The following is a 16537-nucleotide window of genomic DNA, read 5'->3' as shown; positions in this document are numbered from 1 at the left end:
AGTTTTTATTAAAGGCGCACAGTACCCGGTGGCAACGGGCACAACACTCCGTTGTTGCAGTGGGCACGGGATCCTGTTTGTGATGCCAGGAAGAGATGACGCGCCCAGGGTGTTGGGGGACGACTCGGCACCCGGGCCTTGCTGTTAGATTTGGGGGATGTCGCGGTGGCCGGCTCCCGAGCCCGTACCCTGGGGTCACTCTTAAAAGCAAAGGAATGGGGGAAAAGGTATATGGGATAAGAGAAAGTTCGTGACGCCACCCATGGTATCTGGTGGGAATCACCAGCGCTGCTACAGTCCTCTGAGGCCGGTGATCAGGCAGCTTAGTTGGTGCGGCTCCCCACAGGTGGAGCAGGGCCTCAGGGCAGCGTAGGAGAGGGGATGCAGGACAGAGGGGACCCAGCCGGGTCAGGAGAAGTATAGGCACACTTACAACAGTTCACTTCAGTACCTTTACTGGTGGTGTTTCAGGCACGATTCAGGGCTCTATAGGGTGAAGAGTGCATTTCAGGACTCTCCCCAGTGAGCGGGTGTGGGGCCTCCTGTTTCTTGCCTTTTCCTGATAAGTTTATGACCTGCCTGAAGCTAGGACTAACTTGGTCTCTGTCTCGCACCTCCTGACCTGGTGGTAGGGCCTTCTGATAGAGATCACACTCCCTGGTCTCTTGGGCCTCTGTGATTCCTGACCCTGGGATAACGGTCAGCTTCTGGTGTTCCTGGGACATATAGTTCGCCAGGGGTTCTGGTTGTTTCTGCTGGTCCTAGAGATCCTTGCAGACACGGACCCGGTGTCCAGTAAATGGTTTTGGGGTGAGCTGGCTAAGCTCCTCTGCCCCCTATGTAGCTCACTTACTCCACTTGCTTTCGGCCGCGCTTGGGGCCCTCACTAGGCTTCACACTGGCAGTAGGCCTCGCTACTCTTCACCGCTCTTATGGCGTCGGCACGTCGTAGGCTCACTAACCTGAGCTCACTGAGTCTGTGCTGGACTGACTTTCTCACAGGCTTCACTCTCTGTGGACTCCAGCCTTAGACTAACTGCCTAGCTCCACCTTCCCTATTTATATCCCTAACGAGCTCCCTCTGGTAGTCTGAGGTGGAAGGTGGAGGTGTGTGAATGCTATGAGGGCCTCTTGTGGAGGAATCCGTCCATGCACCCTTCTAGGATCTTTGTCACCAATGCATAGCAGGGCGCCACAATCTCATGAGCTGTCATGTGCCCCTAACAGCCGTCGGCGGATCCGAGATAACCAGTTAAATATCACAGTCAATCACTGGCAGTGGCATTTAACACACACCTGCCAGAGGCTCGTCACAAGACACACCCATAGGCGCCCCTGTCATGTGATTGCGGGGTGCCAACGTGTTGTCATGACAGCGGGGGGTCTGCAGAAGACCCCCGTGGCTGTCATTGTAGATCCCCTGTGGCCGGCATTCATAGGAAATTGTGATTTCTGCTATACATAGCAGTGCTGAAGCCCTGCTATGTGTAGCTTAGGTGAAAAGATTATTGCAGCTTCAAGTCTCCTAAGGGGGCTATTGCAGTCAGTAAAAAGTAAAATAAAAAAAGTAAAAAAAAAAAATAAAGGTTTAAATCACGCCCTTTTGCCCTATTGAAAATAAAATCATTAAAAAATATACACATATTTGGTATTGCTGCGTTCAGAAATGTCCTATCTATCAAAATATAAAGTAAATTAATCAGATCGGTAAACGCCGCAATGAGAAAAAAAATCTAAACTCCAGAATTATGTGCGGTTTTTTTGCCTCTGCAGCTTTGCAATAAAATAAAATAACAGGCGATCAAAACATTGTATCTACCTCAAAATTATATAACTAAAAACGTCAGCTCAGGGCGCAAAAAATAAGTCCTAACCTGGCCCCAGATCCCGAAAAATGGAGACACTTCGGGTCTCGGAAAATGGCGAAATAAGCGATTTTTTTTTTCTTTTTTCTTACAAACTTCTGATTTTTTTTCACCATTCAAATATAAAAGAACCTATACATGTTTGGTATCTATGAACTCGTACTGACCTGGAGAATCATAATGGCTGGTCGGTTTTAGCATTTAGTGAGCATGGTAAATAAAAAGAACAAAAACAAAATACAATTGTGGAATTGCACTTTTTTTGCAATTTCACCACACTTGGAATTTTTTTCCCGTTTTCCACTACACGATATGCTAAAATAAATGGTGTTAATCAAAAGAACAACTCGTCCCACAAAAAAGAAAGGTACATTGACAAAAAATAAAAAACGTATGGCTCTGGGAATAAGGGGAGAAAAAACGAAAGGGCTGTACCCTTCTCTGGAAGTCCCACATATAATAATGTAGCAATGGTGTGAATGCTTGAGAAGGCTCAAAAATAATGTGTCTCTTCCAAGCCCCATTCATGGTGGGGGTCTTCCATGCGGACCTCCTGCGACCCGTGGATAGGTGATAACTTGCAAAGTTAAAATTAACTAATGCAAGCATGATTTCAATAATGATGTTAGATTTAACATTTCAGAGTAGTCTGTCCCTAATTATAAATATGCTGTATTAGCCCCACTAATAGGATCTTAGACAAGTCTTTTCCGAAAATGGATAGCAGGTGATTGATGCATTTTTGTAGAAAAAATCTGTAAAAAAATCTTATTAGACATAGCAGCAATGAATGAAAAGTGGTTTGTATGAAGAGCTAAGTTATAGCCTGTCAGCCCGTCTGTTACAGAATGGCAGTGATGTTTATGTTCACCGCTTTTTCACTTTAGATCCCCTGGTGGGAAACCCTCAACCAGGAAAGACAAGAAGAAACGTTCACTTAATGATCCCACAGACCCTGCAGCCATTATAGCCAAAGCCTGGAAGCATAAGTTTGCGCACAGAAATGGTGATGACGCTGTCAATAAAGAAAATAGATCTCATGACGAGTCTCCGTTCTCCAGCCCCAATAGTACTGTTTGTAAATCTTACATGACTGACCAACCAAAAATCAGGCTTATGAAAGATCATGAATGGGAGGTTTGTTGCTGGATCTTTAAAGGGTTTATCCAGGACTATTTTATCTTTTTACTATAAGCCTAAAAACTAACAGGCAGGTTGTTACTAACAGAGGCAACTACCTGCCTGTTGTATCCGGCGCCGGCTCGGAGAGGTCATCGACCACTGTCACCAGCGATTCAGCTGCTCCAAGTCAACAGAGCAGCTCTTCTTCTTCCAGGCTGCTCTGTCGACGGGGCGTTACTGCCGATGTTAGGCAACTTGTGAGTCGGCTGCCAATCAGCATGACGTCGGTGACACGCCCCTGGGGCAATGGGGTACTCGGCAGCCGGGCCTATGGATGCTGGTGGGGGATATGTCACAGTGGCTGGCCCGGTCCGTGGCCCAGGGCGGTCAACCAAAAAGGGGATAGTAACTTGGATAGGAAAAATAAAAATAAAGTAAATAGTTCGTGATGCCACCTGTGGTAGCTGGTAATGATTACCAGCGCTGCTGCAGACCTCCGGGGGGGTGATGGGATGGTAGCTGAGGTGTTTCTGCTCCCCACAGGTGGAGCGGACCCCCGGGGCAGTGTGGAGTTTGGTGGGTGGTGATGCTGGGGCTTGTAGAGTGGTATATGGGTATTGTAATATGTCACCACATTTAAAGTATTAAGATAAACGTCCCTGACGCGCGTTTTGCCGGGGTTACCGGCTTTTTCTAAGGGCCCATATACCACTCTCTGTCATGCTGTGTGCCGTCGCTATCTCACTTCAATTTCCACTCTGCCGGCTTAATATATAAAGTGGCATTGACCACGTGCAGATAACCTGCACGCCACCTGAGTGAGAATGCTGTGGGGGAGATAGGGTGCTCTGACCTCCATGTGCTTAAGCTAATGATACAAACTGGCGGTTGACCGCATCCTTAATCTCTGTAATTAACAACAGTGATTGTAAGCAGACCATCCGCACACAGCCAGAACGAACACGCTGCGGGAGAGACAGAGCACTTTTATCTCTAGGGGCATGATTTAGTAGACCAGCGGTATTAACCGCTTACATTACCCATATGAGATTAATGCTTGGCTCTTAGATGTAAGCTCAGCCATAATAGCTGTTGCTTTAATGCCACCTGTAGCAGTGAGATTGAACAAGCATAACATTTATATCTCCCTATGCAATACTCTTACTAATTTACTTACAGCTTAGAGAATGTAAGAAGCCACAAGAGGCTCACTAATGGAGAATAAATGATCACTCCTCACATTTCAACAGTATCCCGTATATGGAATCAATAATAACAAAATTATCTGACAGAGAGGGTTGGGATATTTGGGATATACAACTTATAATACCCAGCCAACAATTATAGGGACATTGGCTGTGGACAATTTATCTCTGTGTCCTCACATTTAAAATAGGAACTTTTGGGCTATAACTGCATAAAATTATATAGTAGTAGCCCTATATACATCCTTAGATGTATGATAATTCATTTACAAATAACTTTTTATTAAACAAGAGTTTTTAATTATACTAATAAAAGCTAAATTTTATTCACACATCTTTCCTTTCTTCATACCCTTTCCAATTTATATTAGCTATTTGAATCAGTGGTGACCACTAGTGTGAATTTTGACCATTATTCTAATCAGTATTCTATGTAATCTGGGTATAAAGGCACCCTGTAGGCGCGGACCCGGTGTCCGGTTTGTATCTTCGGGGTGAGTCTTATGATGCTCCTCTGCCCCCTCAACTCCTCTCTCCTTTCTCCTCTTGCCTTCGGCCACACTCGGGGCCCTCAGAACTCTGCAGCAGACACGCTGCGTCTTCGCTGCTCTCAGCGTCAGCACGCTCTCAGACTCTGTCTCAGTCTGACTCCTTACTAACTGAACTGCCTGGCTCCACCCTCCATAGATATATCCCTAACAGGCTTCCTCTGGTGGTGTGAGGTGGAAGGGTGGAGGTGTTTGTATGTAATGAGGGCCTCTTGTGGAGAAGTCCGTCCATGCACCCTGGATCCTGTGGTACCTGTGCGCAGCAGGGTGCCACATCGGCAGTCACGATCCATCAAGAGACCAGAGCGGAAGAGAAGCCGCTGCTCTGTAGACATGATATCAGCAGAAGCCGCTGAATCGCTGTGACCGCTCTGTGTAAGCAGAGATTGGTGCCAGGCACAACAGGCAGGCAGTTAGCAACTATCTACCTGTTAGTTCTTAGGTCAATAGTAAAAAAAAATAAATAGTCCTAGATAACCCCTTTTAACATTATATACTTGCCAGCAATTATCTATTGTGTGACGTGGTCATAAGACTAAGTAAACTGAGTAACCTGGTCTATTACTGTATAACAAGGTCTATTACTGTATAACATGGTCCTTGACTGTATAACATGGTCTATTACTGTATAACATGGTCTATTACTGTATAATATGATCTATTACTGTATAACATGGTCCTTGACTGTATAATATGGTCTATTACTGTATAACATGGTCCTTGACTGTATAACATGGTCTATTACTGTATAACATGGTCCTTGACTGTATAACATGGTCCTTGACTGTATACCATGATCTATTACTGACCAGTGATAAATGGGGTTGTCCGTGCTTTTATACTTTTTTATTTGAAATATGGTTTCTAATGTTGGGGGCACTAGCTACAGGTATAGACCCTAATTGCTCTATAGGGGTTGTCCATCAATAAAGACAATTTTTTTTTATTACTTAAATGCATGCATTTTTAGCTAAAAATAATTTTTTGTAATTGGATTTGATTAAAAATTTTGAACTGTTTGCCTTTTGTAGTCTCTATCTTGCACTGTCTAAGAATCCATCAGTGAGCTTATTATAACAGTTCAATAGGAGAGAACTGTTATAACAAGAGAAGGAGAGTAACTTTTTTTATGTCTTTTTCTGACCTCATCTCAGCTGGTTTAAGACCACTGACCACATCAAAGTTGAATGTGCAGGGAAACAAATAGTCTCTAAAAGCCAAATGGTGCAATATATTTAATGAAACCAAAATGCACAAAATATATCTTTAAGTCCACATAGGTGTAACATGCACCAATTGGCAGAATGGGGAATTTTTTATCCCCAATGGTGAACTTTTATCCCTATTACAAAATATGTGCCGCAGGTCAGATGCATGACCGCTGGGAGTCTACCGGAAAAAGCCGAGCAGCCACCTAGGGAATGAATGGAGCAGCTGTCAAGCATGTGCCTTTGCTGAAGCATTTGTCATCGAAACCAAGTTTTTACACTGTTGAAACTACATAGTAAAAAAAACATAGTTCTTATAGATGCTATATAACCCTTTTAAGGCAACCCACATACTCTAAAATCTAGACCTTTATTGGGTAGAAGTGTTTTAACTAATTGAATCGTTGACTGATCCTTCACGATTTTCCCAGTGTATATATGAATGTATATCTGTTTCTAACTTTTCCTATGTTCTTCACTTGTAGTTTGGGCGCCACCTGCTAAATCCTATTAGGAAAATAACACAGAAGGAAATTACAAGAAAGCAAGTCCATGTCTGAGTTGATGGACATGTTTCAGAGGTTTTTGGGAAAAGCATGTGAAAATTTGACAATTACTCCGAATAGCCTAATGTAACAAGCTGCTCCTCTTTTTTCATTTATTCCTTAGGATTGCCATTGGAAGGTTTATCTTACTGTACAAGTCTCATGGTTCCACCGTAACACGATTCGTTGGGCAATTTCAACATATATTTTTTTAATTGCTTAAAATAACATTTTGATAAGTACTATTATTAAGTGGCTAAATCATAAATGTTTGGGTCAGCTTCCACCAGCCAGAAGAAGGTCCTTTGTGCTCTTCTACAACCATAATGCGTACTTACTCTTTAGTCCTCACACACAGTCTCATCTTTTGGTGTGATACAACACTCCGGTATGCTCGGTGGTCAAGTTCTAGTGGCTACTGTACCACGGCAGGAGACACTTGGGCATGGGTCCTATTCCATATCAGAAGGTCATACATGAGGGAGCACACAAGTCTAGGTACACTATAAACCTGCAGCAAAAAAATAGAGGAGCAGACCAATGACTCTATTAGACCCAGACTTCATTGAAGTGACATCATAACCTCTGCTTCTTTATTCCCCAGGTTAGAGCAGTAACATGGGATCCCACGTTTTTCCAATTTCTGGATGTCTTGACAGAGGCACAACCAGATATTTATCTCATATGTTATGGATATGTCACTTTTCTCAGTTCCCTTTTACCATGACACAAAGTCATGCTACTAGTTTTGTAACATACTGGGGCCATTCATTATTTAACTCTGGTCTATCAAATGCTATTTCCCGGCTGCTTTATGCAATATAGCTACATAACACCAAAGGAGATAACAAAATTTGGTACATACTATACATAGTATTTTTTTTTATTAAAATGCAGTGTATTTGAGATTACAAATAATTTTTGGGTTTCATTGTTCACCGTTTGGCTTTTACAGGCTGTTTGTTTCCCTGCACATTCAACTTTGATGTGGTCTGTGGTCATAAATGAGCTGACAGGAGTTCAGAAAAAGACCGATTAATAAAGCTCTATAAACTCTCCCATTAAGACTTTTAGAAAGGGCTTACTGATGATTCTCAGTTAACTCATTCTGCAGCCAGCAACAGACAGTGCAACACAGAAGCAAATGGTACAATTTTTTTAGTAAACATAATTGCAAAAATGATTTTTAGCCTCAAATACATGCATCTAAGTAAAACAAAAAATACCCTAAATTGCAGACAATCCCTTTAATTAGTTTGGCAAGACTCTAAATGGAGATGGGGAAGGTGTAGTGTGAGTACATAACTAACCAGAGTAAAAGCCACATGCAGTTGATAAATATGTGTGGAAAACTCTTAAAATAGCAAAGGAAAGCCTGCATAGGAAAACCCTTCCATGGCAGGTGAAGCTTCATGGGTACTGTTATATGTAGACCGAGATGATGACATTTGAAGGTCCTGTTAGTTGCTGATTTTAGTAATGAATAAATACTGTGCATGTAGAATTGCACTTAAAAGGAGTTCTCCAGGCATATAATAAAATTGTCCCCATCACATAATTCAAACGCAGCCCGTCCTAGACACGTGTCAGGACGGGCTTCATTCTGAAGAAACACTACTTCTGAGACCTGTGTCCCAACAGACAGGAGCTATATTGTAAGCACACAATACCTCTGTGATCCAAGGAAAAGGGTGTGACAAGAAGAAATCAATCTTCTGGGCTGACTGAGCACAGTCTCCACCCTCAGTCCCTTGTGCCCAGTCAGCCAAGAAAATTGATTTATTCTCTCATATGCAAATTGCCTCTTCAGAATAAAAGAGGACTTGTACTCTATAGCGCCACCTGTTGGAAGCAGCAATCCTACAAGTCATAATCAACCCTTTAACGAGTCGTGCAATATGACTTAGGATAAAAGCCAAATCAGAATCTCAATTTGCAGACACGGTGTTTCGGGCTGTTGGCCCTCATCAGTGGAAAGTATGAGTTCTGATTTGGCTAGGTGAGAGGCTCTGGACTGAGGTCTAAGGGGTAGCGTTTCTCCTTATGGAGAGTGACACACCAGCTCTGGCACGGCAAGGTAAGGAGGCTTATTCGCCGTGCAATTCTCTCACATACTTCTCCTCGGCTCACAGAGGTACATGTGCTTACGATACAGCTCCTCTGACATTGAGACACAGGTCTTTGGAGCAGTGTTTCTTCTTCAGACTGCAGCCCATTTTGACGCGTGACTAAGACGAACTGCCGTTTGAATTATGTGACAAGGGACATATTAGTGCATTCTTGGACAAACTCTTTAAAGTGCATTACTTGCATTGTTAAATGCTGCCTTCTTATTCTCCCTCAAGCAGTCTGTTTTCTTTTTAGCATGTCCATTCTTGTATAGCTGATAAACCTGTGTTGGAAGGACAGACAGGTGACTGGACCGATGAAACATATGAATTCTTACCAGGTTTTGCTAGCTAAAAATCGATGGCTGTGTTCCATGCAAGAACCCATGCTTTTATATGCTTTTCCTTTTAAGTCTACGTTCCCACAATGAGTTTTTGGTGAGTTTTTGATGTTGCAGATGTGATTTTAACTTTTTCTAGGCTTTACATTTGCAATCAGGGAGAACCATGAGATGCTGCTTTGTTTTATCTGCTGCTCGTGTTCACAGGAAATGATGTACATTCTGCTATTTAGTATATAGTTTTTAAAATAAATTTGTTTTCACTTCCAACTTCTTTTGACCTCTTTTTTCTTAATACATTAAGTGCAAAGTTTCCACCAAACCAAAGGAACAGAGAAATAGGCAATTACTGCTATGGTGTAGGTGTGAGCCAATGAGTGGCAAAAGGGTATTGATAGAAGTTGTCTGTCCAGTTTCCATAACACTGGCTAACACCACCTAAAGTAATAGCAATGCTAGATATTAATGATGGTAGGTGTGTGTCCAGTTTACATAATTCTGGCTCGTACAATGCTATGAAGTCTACTTCTACCGGTAGCAGCTATATACAGTACTGGGTCAAAAGTTTGAACACACAAAAAAATCGCCCAAGTTTTCTGGATTTTTGATACATTCGTCTGTCCCTGGCCTTACTTTAATGGCCACTATACACATCCTTGGCATTCTCTCAAGACCTTCTTTAGGCATTCACATGGAACGGCTTCCAATAGTCTTGAAGGAGTTCTCAGAGGTGCTGAACACTTGTTGGTTGCCTTATCTTCACTTTTCTGTCCAACTCATCCAAAACCATCTCAATTGGACTGAGGTCCTTCTTCTTGGTCACATAGCTTGAAGTTTTTTTTGTTGTTTTTTTTTTGGGGGGGACTGGTCATTCTCCTTCAGTCTGAATCTACAACGTGCCCATTGTAATAAGAACAATTTTGACCGGTTTTATTTTAATGGTGACATGCATCAGTCCAGTTTATAGAATACTGGCTCACAATGTGCTCTTTAAGCTGCTTGACAGCTGCCACCAAAATGTGAAGATCCTTGGTCTTCCGTGGGCATAACGCTACTCAGACAACACAGGGTGAGGGTAAAACAGTGTGGCAATATTTTATTGAATCACAAAGTTGACATTAAACACATAGAACAGCCCCAGCAAATACCCAAGATGGTACAACATTACACAGTCCTCACACGTCCTTCTCCGCCCGCCTGGGATAGAACAGCTGAAACTTTGGAGACTTCCAGGGATGACTACTTCAACCAGTGCCCCCCCGCTTCAGGCTGGCCCCCAGAGAGAGAAGGTAGCAGCAAGCTTAGAAAGCTAGCAGTCCATCGAGATCCAAGACCAGGAGGGTCCCAACCTGGCCTCTCCTCAAGTTTCCATGGGGCCACATGACCGGTGGGTCCCAATCTGGCTTCTCTGAATGTCTCTGTGGGTTGCAGGCAACCGGTAGGTCACTCCTGGCAACTCCAAACAACATATCCATGGGGCCAGGTGACTTTTTTGTCCCAACCCTTGTCTCCCCAAAATGTATCCATGTCTCTCTGATGGTCAATGGAGCAGATCCGAATCTTTCCAGTCAGGACGAATACCCTTAAACTAGAATCATAGAATACAAATCTGTGTCTCTTTGGGTGCCATGCTACTTTCCTGAAGGATGTCTCTCATTCTCTTTGTAAAGTCTTTCTGATGCTCCTTGACACTCTGCCCCAAGTCTGACAAAAAAACATGTATCTTCTGCTTCTCTGGGCTCAGCCCCCTGAATGACAGAACTGCTCTCATTCTCCTCCCCCAAAGCTAAGTGTGCATTAGTGGAGGTATCTTTCTCAGGTGACCTCATCACCTGGGTCTACATGTGAGACTCCCTGTGGTGAAGGCTCGGCCGGATCTTTTTTCAAGACTTACACAATGGGGCTAGACTATTTTTTGAACAATGGTTAGATGCTCCTGAGGTACTAATGAGATTAGTAGAATGCAGGACACTTTACAAGTTAAATTAGTGTACATAACCTGATAAGCAAGCAGAACATTAGAAAAACACAGCCAGCAATCTCTAATAAAACACAATAAGGTATTTCTCTTGGATTAACAAATCTAATCGTCTGGCTAATTAAGATTTTAGGCTGTATTATCACAGTCCCCAATACAGATTCCTAGGTAGCCCATTAGTAGCAGTGTGTGAACAAAGTTTTGCTGATATGCAGCATTCACATGTACAGAAAAGATGACAAGCGACTCGTCAGATGTATAGTATTGTATATAGAGATGAGCGTTGTTCGACTCGAATTGTTCGCCAATCTCAAATTCGAGCTGTTTTGGGCGGTGTTCGAGCCGTTCGGCGAACACGAACGATTTGAGAAAAATTCGGCTGTTCGAGGTTATGTTCGATAACTGTTCGTGCACCAAAATCATAACTGGATTTTTTCTCAGTAATGATGAAAATTAATGTTAATACGCAGTTTGAGTGTACAGCGGGGCGGGGGGAGGGACAGGGGATGGATCTCTGCAGGAATAATGAAGATCTCCATTTTTTTTTCTCTTTCCCGCATTTACAGTGGGGAGGTGCAATCTGTCAGCCTATCAGCAGCGCACACACGGAGCGAAGTGCTTTTTTTCACACAAGCAAGGGCATGTGTCATTGGCAGTGTATGTCACATGTCCTTGCCCTATAAGACCAAGCCATTTTCCCCGTCGCCACCATTTTCTCACTGCTGCAGCTGCGTGTTAGACGGCACCGCTGTTGCTGTGTGCGCTATACCTTGTTAATTTCAAGCCAATTTTCGCACAAATCTACAGATAGCTTGGGAGTAGGGAATAGTTGTGATTGCAGTCCTTTTAAGGACTAGGTTACAGCATTTCCTACGACTTTTATCAGGCAGGTCTGTGCTCTTAAATAGATAGATTGTGGGAGTAAAGACTAATTGTAATTGCAGTCCTTTTCAGGACTAGGTTACATCAGTTCCTATCAGTTTTTGCCAGGCAGGTCTGTGCCAGTGCTGTGCAAGTTTTTTTCACAGCATTTGGCTGAATCTAGCAAAGCTAATCCTTTTTGGCCTATTGCAGAGTGTGTTAGTCAGTGGAGTAGCCTATCTGTGTTGCAAGATATACCACCTGTGTATAGAATAGCAATTTTTTTACTGCACCTAGTGAAGTAAAATCTTTTGGGCATAGCATCATTCTATTAGTCCATCTATACTGACCTCCATCAGGTTGCAAATTGAATATAATTTTTTTCTGCATCTAGCTCTGAAAAAATATTTGGCCTTCTAGCAGTGTGTGGGACTTGGTCTATTAGTCCATCTATACTGACCTCCATCAGGTTGCAAATTAAAAATAATTTTTATCTGCATCTACCTCTGAAAAAATATTTGGGCTTCTAGCTGTGTGTGGGACTTGTTCTATTAGTCCATCTATACTGACATCCAGCAGGTTGCAAACTGAATATAATTTTTTTCTGCATCTAGCTCTGAAAAAATATTTGGCCTTCTAGCAGTGTGTGGGACTTGTTCTATTAGTCCATCTATACTGACCTCCATCAGGTTGCAAATTAAAAATAATTTTTATCTGCATCTAGCTCTGAAAAAATATTTGGCCTTCTAGCAGTGTGTGGGACTTTCTCTATTAGTCCATCTATACTGACCTCCATCAGGTTGCAAATTAAAAATAATTTTTATCTGAATCTACCTCTGAAAAAATATTTGGGCTTCTAGCTGTGTGTGGGACTTGTTCTATTAGTCCATCTATACTGACCTCCATCAGGTTGCAAATTAAAAATAATTTTTTGTCTGCATCTAGCTCTGAAAAACTATTTGGCCGTCTAGCAGTGTGTGGGACTTTCTCTATTAGTCCATCTATACTGACCTCCATCAGGTTGCAAACTGAATATATTTTTTTTCTGCATCTACCTCTGAAAAAATATTGGGCTTGTAGCTGTGTGTGGGACTTGTTCTATTAATCCATCTATACAGACCTCCATCAGGTTGCAAACTGAATATATTTTTTTCTGCATCTACCTCTGAAAAAATATTTGGGCTTCTAGCTGTGTGTGGGACTTGTTCTATTAGTCCATCTATACTGACCTCCATCAGGTTGCAAACTGAATATAATTTTTTTCTGCATCTAGCTCTGAAAAAATATTTGGCCTTCTAGCAGTGTGTGGGACTTTCTCTATTAGTCCATCTATACTGACCTCCATCAGGTTGCAAACTGAATATATTTTTTTCTGCATCTACCTCTGAAAAAATATTGGGTTTCTAGCTGTGTGTGGGACTTGTTCTATTAATCCATCTATACAGACCTCCATCAGGTTGCAAACTGAATATATTTTTTTTCTGCATCTACCTCTGAAAAAATATTGGGCTTCTAGCTGTGTGTGGGACTTGTTCTATTAATCCATCTATACAGACCTCCATCAGGTTGCAAACTGAATATAATTTTTTTCTGCATCTAGCTCTGAAAAAATATTTGGCCTTCTAGCAGTGTGTGGGACTTTCTCTATTAGTCCATCTATACTGACCTCCATCAGGTTGCAAATTAAAAATAATTTTTATCTGCATCTAGCTCTGAAAAAATATTTGGCCTTCTAGCAGTGTGTGGGACTTTCTCTATTAGTCCATCTATACTGACCTCCATCAGGTTGCAAATTAAAAATAATTTTTATCTGCATCTACCTCTGAAAAAATATTTGGGCTTCTAGCTGTGTGTGGGACTTGTTCTATTAGTCCATCTATACTGACCTCCATCAGGTTGCAAACTGAATATAATTTTTTTTCTGCATCTATCTCTGAAAAAATATTTGGCCTTCTAGCAGTGTGTGGGACTTTCTCTATTAGTCCATCTATACTGACCTCCATCAGGTTGCAAATTAAAAATAATTTTTATCTGAATCTACCTCTGAAAAAATATTTGGGCTTCTAGCTGTGTGTGGGACTTGTTCTATTAGTATATCTATACTGACCTCCATCAGGTTGCAAATTAAAAATAATTTTTTGTCTGCATCTAGCTCTGAAAAACTATTTGGCCTTCTAGCAGTGTGTGGGACTTTCTCTATTAGTCCATCTATACTGACCTCCATCAGGTTGCAAACTGAATATATTTTTTTTCTGCATCTACCTCTGAAAAAATATTGGGCTTGTAGCTGTGTGTGGGACTTGTTCTATTAATCCATCTATACAGACCTCCATCAGGTTGCAAACTGAATATAATTTTTTTCTGCATCTACCTCTGAAAAAAATATTTGGCCTTCTAGCAGTGTGTGGGACTTTCTCTATTAGTCCATCTATACTGACCTCCATCAGGTTGCAAATTAAAAATAATTTTTATCTGCATCTACCTCTGAAAAAATATTTGGGCTTCTAGCTGTGTGTGGGACTTGTTCTATTAGTCCATCTATACTGACCTCCATCAGGTTGCAAACTGAATATAATTTTTTTCTGCATCTAGCTCTGAAAAAATATTTGGCCTTCTAGCAGTGTGTGGGACTTTCTCTATTAGTCCATCTATACTGACCTCCATCAGGTTGCAAACTGAATATATTTTTTTCTGCATCTACCTCTGAAAAAATATTGGGCTTCTAGCTGTGTGTGGGACTTGTTCTATTAATCCATCTATACAGACCTCCATCAGGTTGCAAACTGAATATATTTTTTTTCTGCATCTACCTCTGAAAAAATATTGGGCTTCTAGCTGTGTGTGGGACTTGTTCTATTAATCCATCTATACAGACCTCCATCAGGTTGCAAACTGAATATAATTTTTTTCTGCATCTAGCTCTGAAAAAATATTTGGCCTTCTAGCAGTGTGTGGGACTTTCTCTATTAGTCCATCTATACTGACCTCCATCAGGTTGCAAATTAAAAATAATTTTTATCTGCATCTAGCTCTGAAAAAATATTTGGCCTTCTAGCAGTGTGTGGGACTTTCTCTATTAGTCCATCTATACTGACCTCCATCAGGTTGCAAATTAAAAATAATTTTTATCTGCATCTACCTCTGAAAAAATATTTGGGCTTCTAGCTGTGTGTGGGACTTGTTCTATTAGTCCATCTATACTGACCTCCATCAGGTTGCAAACTGAATATAATTTTTTTCTGCATCTAGCTCTGAAAAAATATTTGGCCTTCTAGCAGTGTGTGGGACTTTCTCTATTAGTCCATCTATACTGACCTCCATCAGGTTGCAAATTAAAAATAATTTTTATCTGCATCTAGCTCTGAAAAAATATTTGGCCTTCTAGCAGTGTGTGGGACTTTCTCTATTAGTCCATCTATACTGACCTCCATCAGGTTGCAAATTAAAAATAATTTTTATCTGCATCTAGCTCTGAAAAAATATTTGGCCTTCTAGCAGTGTGTGGGACTTTCTCTATTAGTTCATCTATACTGACCTCCATCAGGTTGCAAATTAAAAATAATTTTTATCTGCATCTACCTCTGAAAAAATATTTGGGCTTCTAGCTGTGTGTGGGACTTGTTCTATTAGTCCATCTATACTGACCTCCATCAGGTTGCAAACTGAATATAATTTTTTTCTGCATCTAGCTCTGAAAAAATATTTGGCCTTCTAGCAGTGTGTGGGACTTTCTCTATTAGTCCATCTATACTGACCTCCATCAGGTTGCAAATTAAAAATAATTTTTTTTCTGCATCTACCTCTGAAAAAATATTGGGCTTCTAGCTGTGTGTGGGACTTGTTCTATTAATCCATCTATACAGACCTCCATCAGGTTGCAAACTGAATATAATTTTTTTCTGCATCTAGCTCTGAAAAAATATTTGGCCTTCTAGCAGTGTGTGGGACTTTCTCTATTAGTCCATCTATACTGACCTCCATCAGGTTGCAAACTGAATATATATTTTTTCTGCATCTACCTCTGAAAAAATATTTGGGCTTCTAGCTTTGTGTGGGACTTGTTCTATTAGTCCATCTATACTGACCTCCATCAGGTTGCAAATCGAATATAATTTTTTTCTCCATCTAACCCAGCCAATAGTTTTGGCCTAATACCACAGTTTGGCCACTCAGCTCTGCTCAGTTCCCATCCATTGTTTTTTTGTGCAAACAACTCCAGAGTTGTGAATTAGTTAACCACCAAAATGAGTGGAAAAAGGCCTGCTGCTGGTGGAAAGGGGAATAGGCGTGTTGGGAAGGGGAAAAAAGGTTGTGTCCGTGGGGTAGGTGTTAAAGCAACAGTAACATCTGCAGAAGAAAGACCATCTTCCAGCCAAACTAAAATGTCTACTTCTTTTAGCGGACAATGTGATAAGATCCCTTTCTTACGGCAACGCCAATCGCTACAAATTCCAGATGAGGCACTAAAACAGCAGGTGCTTCAACGGATATCAAGTGCTCCTTTAAGTGGGCTCTCCTCCACATCAACTTCAACATCACAAATACTCCAGTCCTCAAAGGTGTCACCCCAATCGCACTTGCTTCCTCACAGCTCCCAAATCTCCAGCTGCCCGTCTGAGTATGAGGTAGAACAGATGGTTGAGTCTGCAGAGCTGTTTACTCATACTATAGCCTGGGAATCAGAGGTCAACTCCAGCGCTTCTGTGAATCCAGACGAGGAAATGATCTGCACTGATGCCCAGAATCTTTATGAGTC

The 16537-nt window shown here is 41.6% G+C and overlaps 1 protein-coding gene across 1 annotated transcript in view; it reads left to right on the top strand.

Annotated features, from left to right (window-relative positions):
• Positions 1–16537, top strand: part of LOC141176294 (mitochondrial fission regulator 1-like) — a 102573-nt gene that overhangs the window by 52328 nt on the left and 33708 nt on the right. Inside the window, exon 7 of the mRNA XM_073660232.1 lies at positions 2753–3002. Coding sequence (XP_073516333.1) covers positions 2753–3002 — 250 coding nt within the window. The remainder of the gene's footprint in view (positions 1–2752; positions 3003–16537) is intronic.

Source organism: Phyllobates terribilis, unplaced genomic scaffold, assembly GCF_046119375.1.
Source record: "Phyllobates terribilis strain yellow unplaced genomic scaffold, ASM4611937v1 Scaffold_24__1_contigs__length_18792416, whole genome shotgun sequence".
In the NCBI taxonomy this organism is placed as follows: Eukaryota; Metazoa; Chordata; class Amphibia; order Anura; family Dendrobatidae; genus Phyllobates; species Phyllobates terribilis.
The sequence above is the reverse complement of the archived record's forward strand: the minus strand, read 5'-3'. Positions and strand labels throughout refer to the sequence as shown.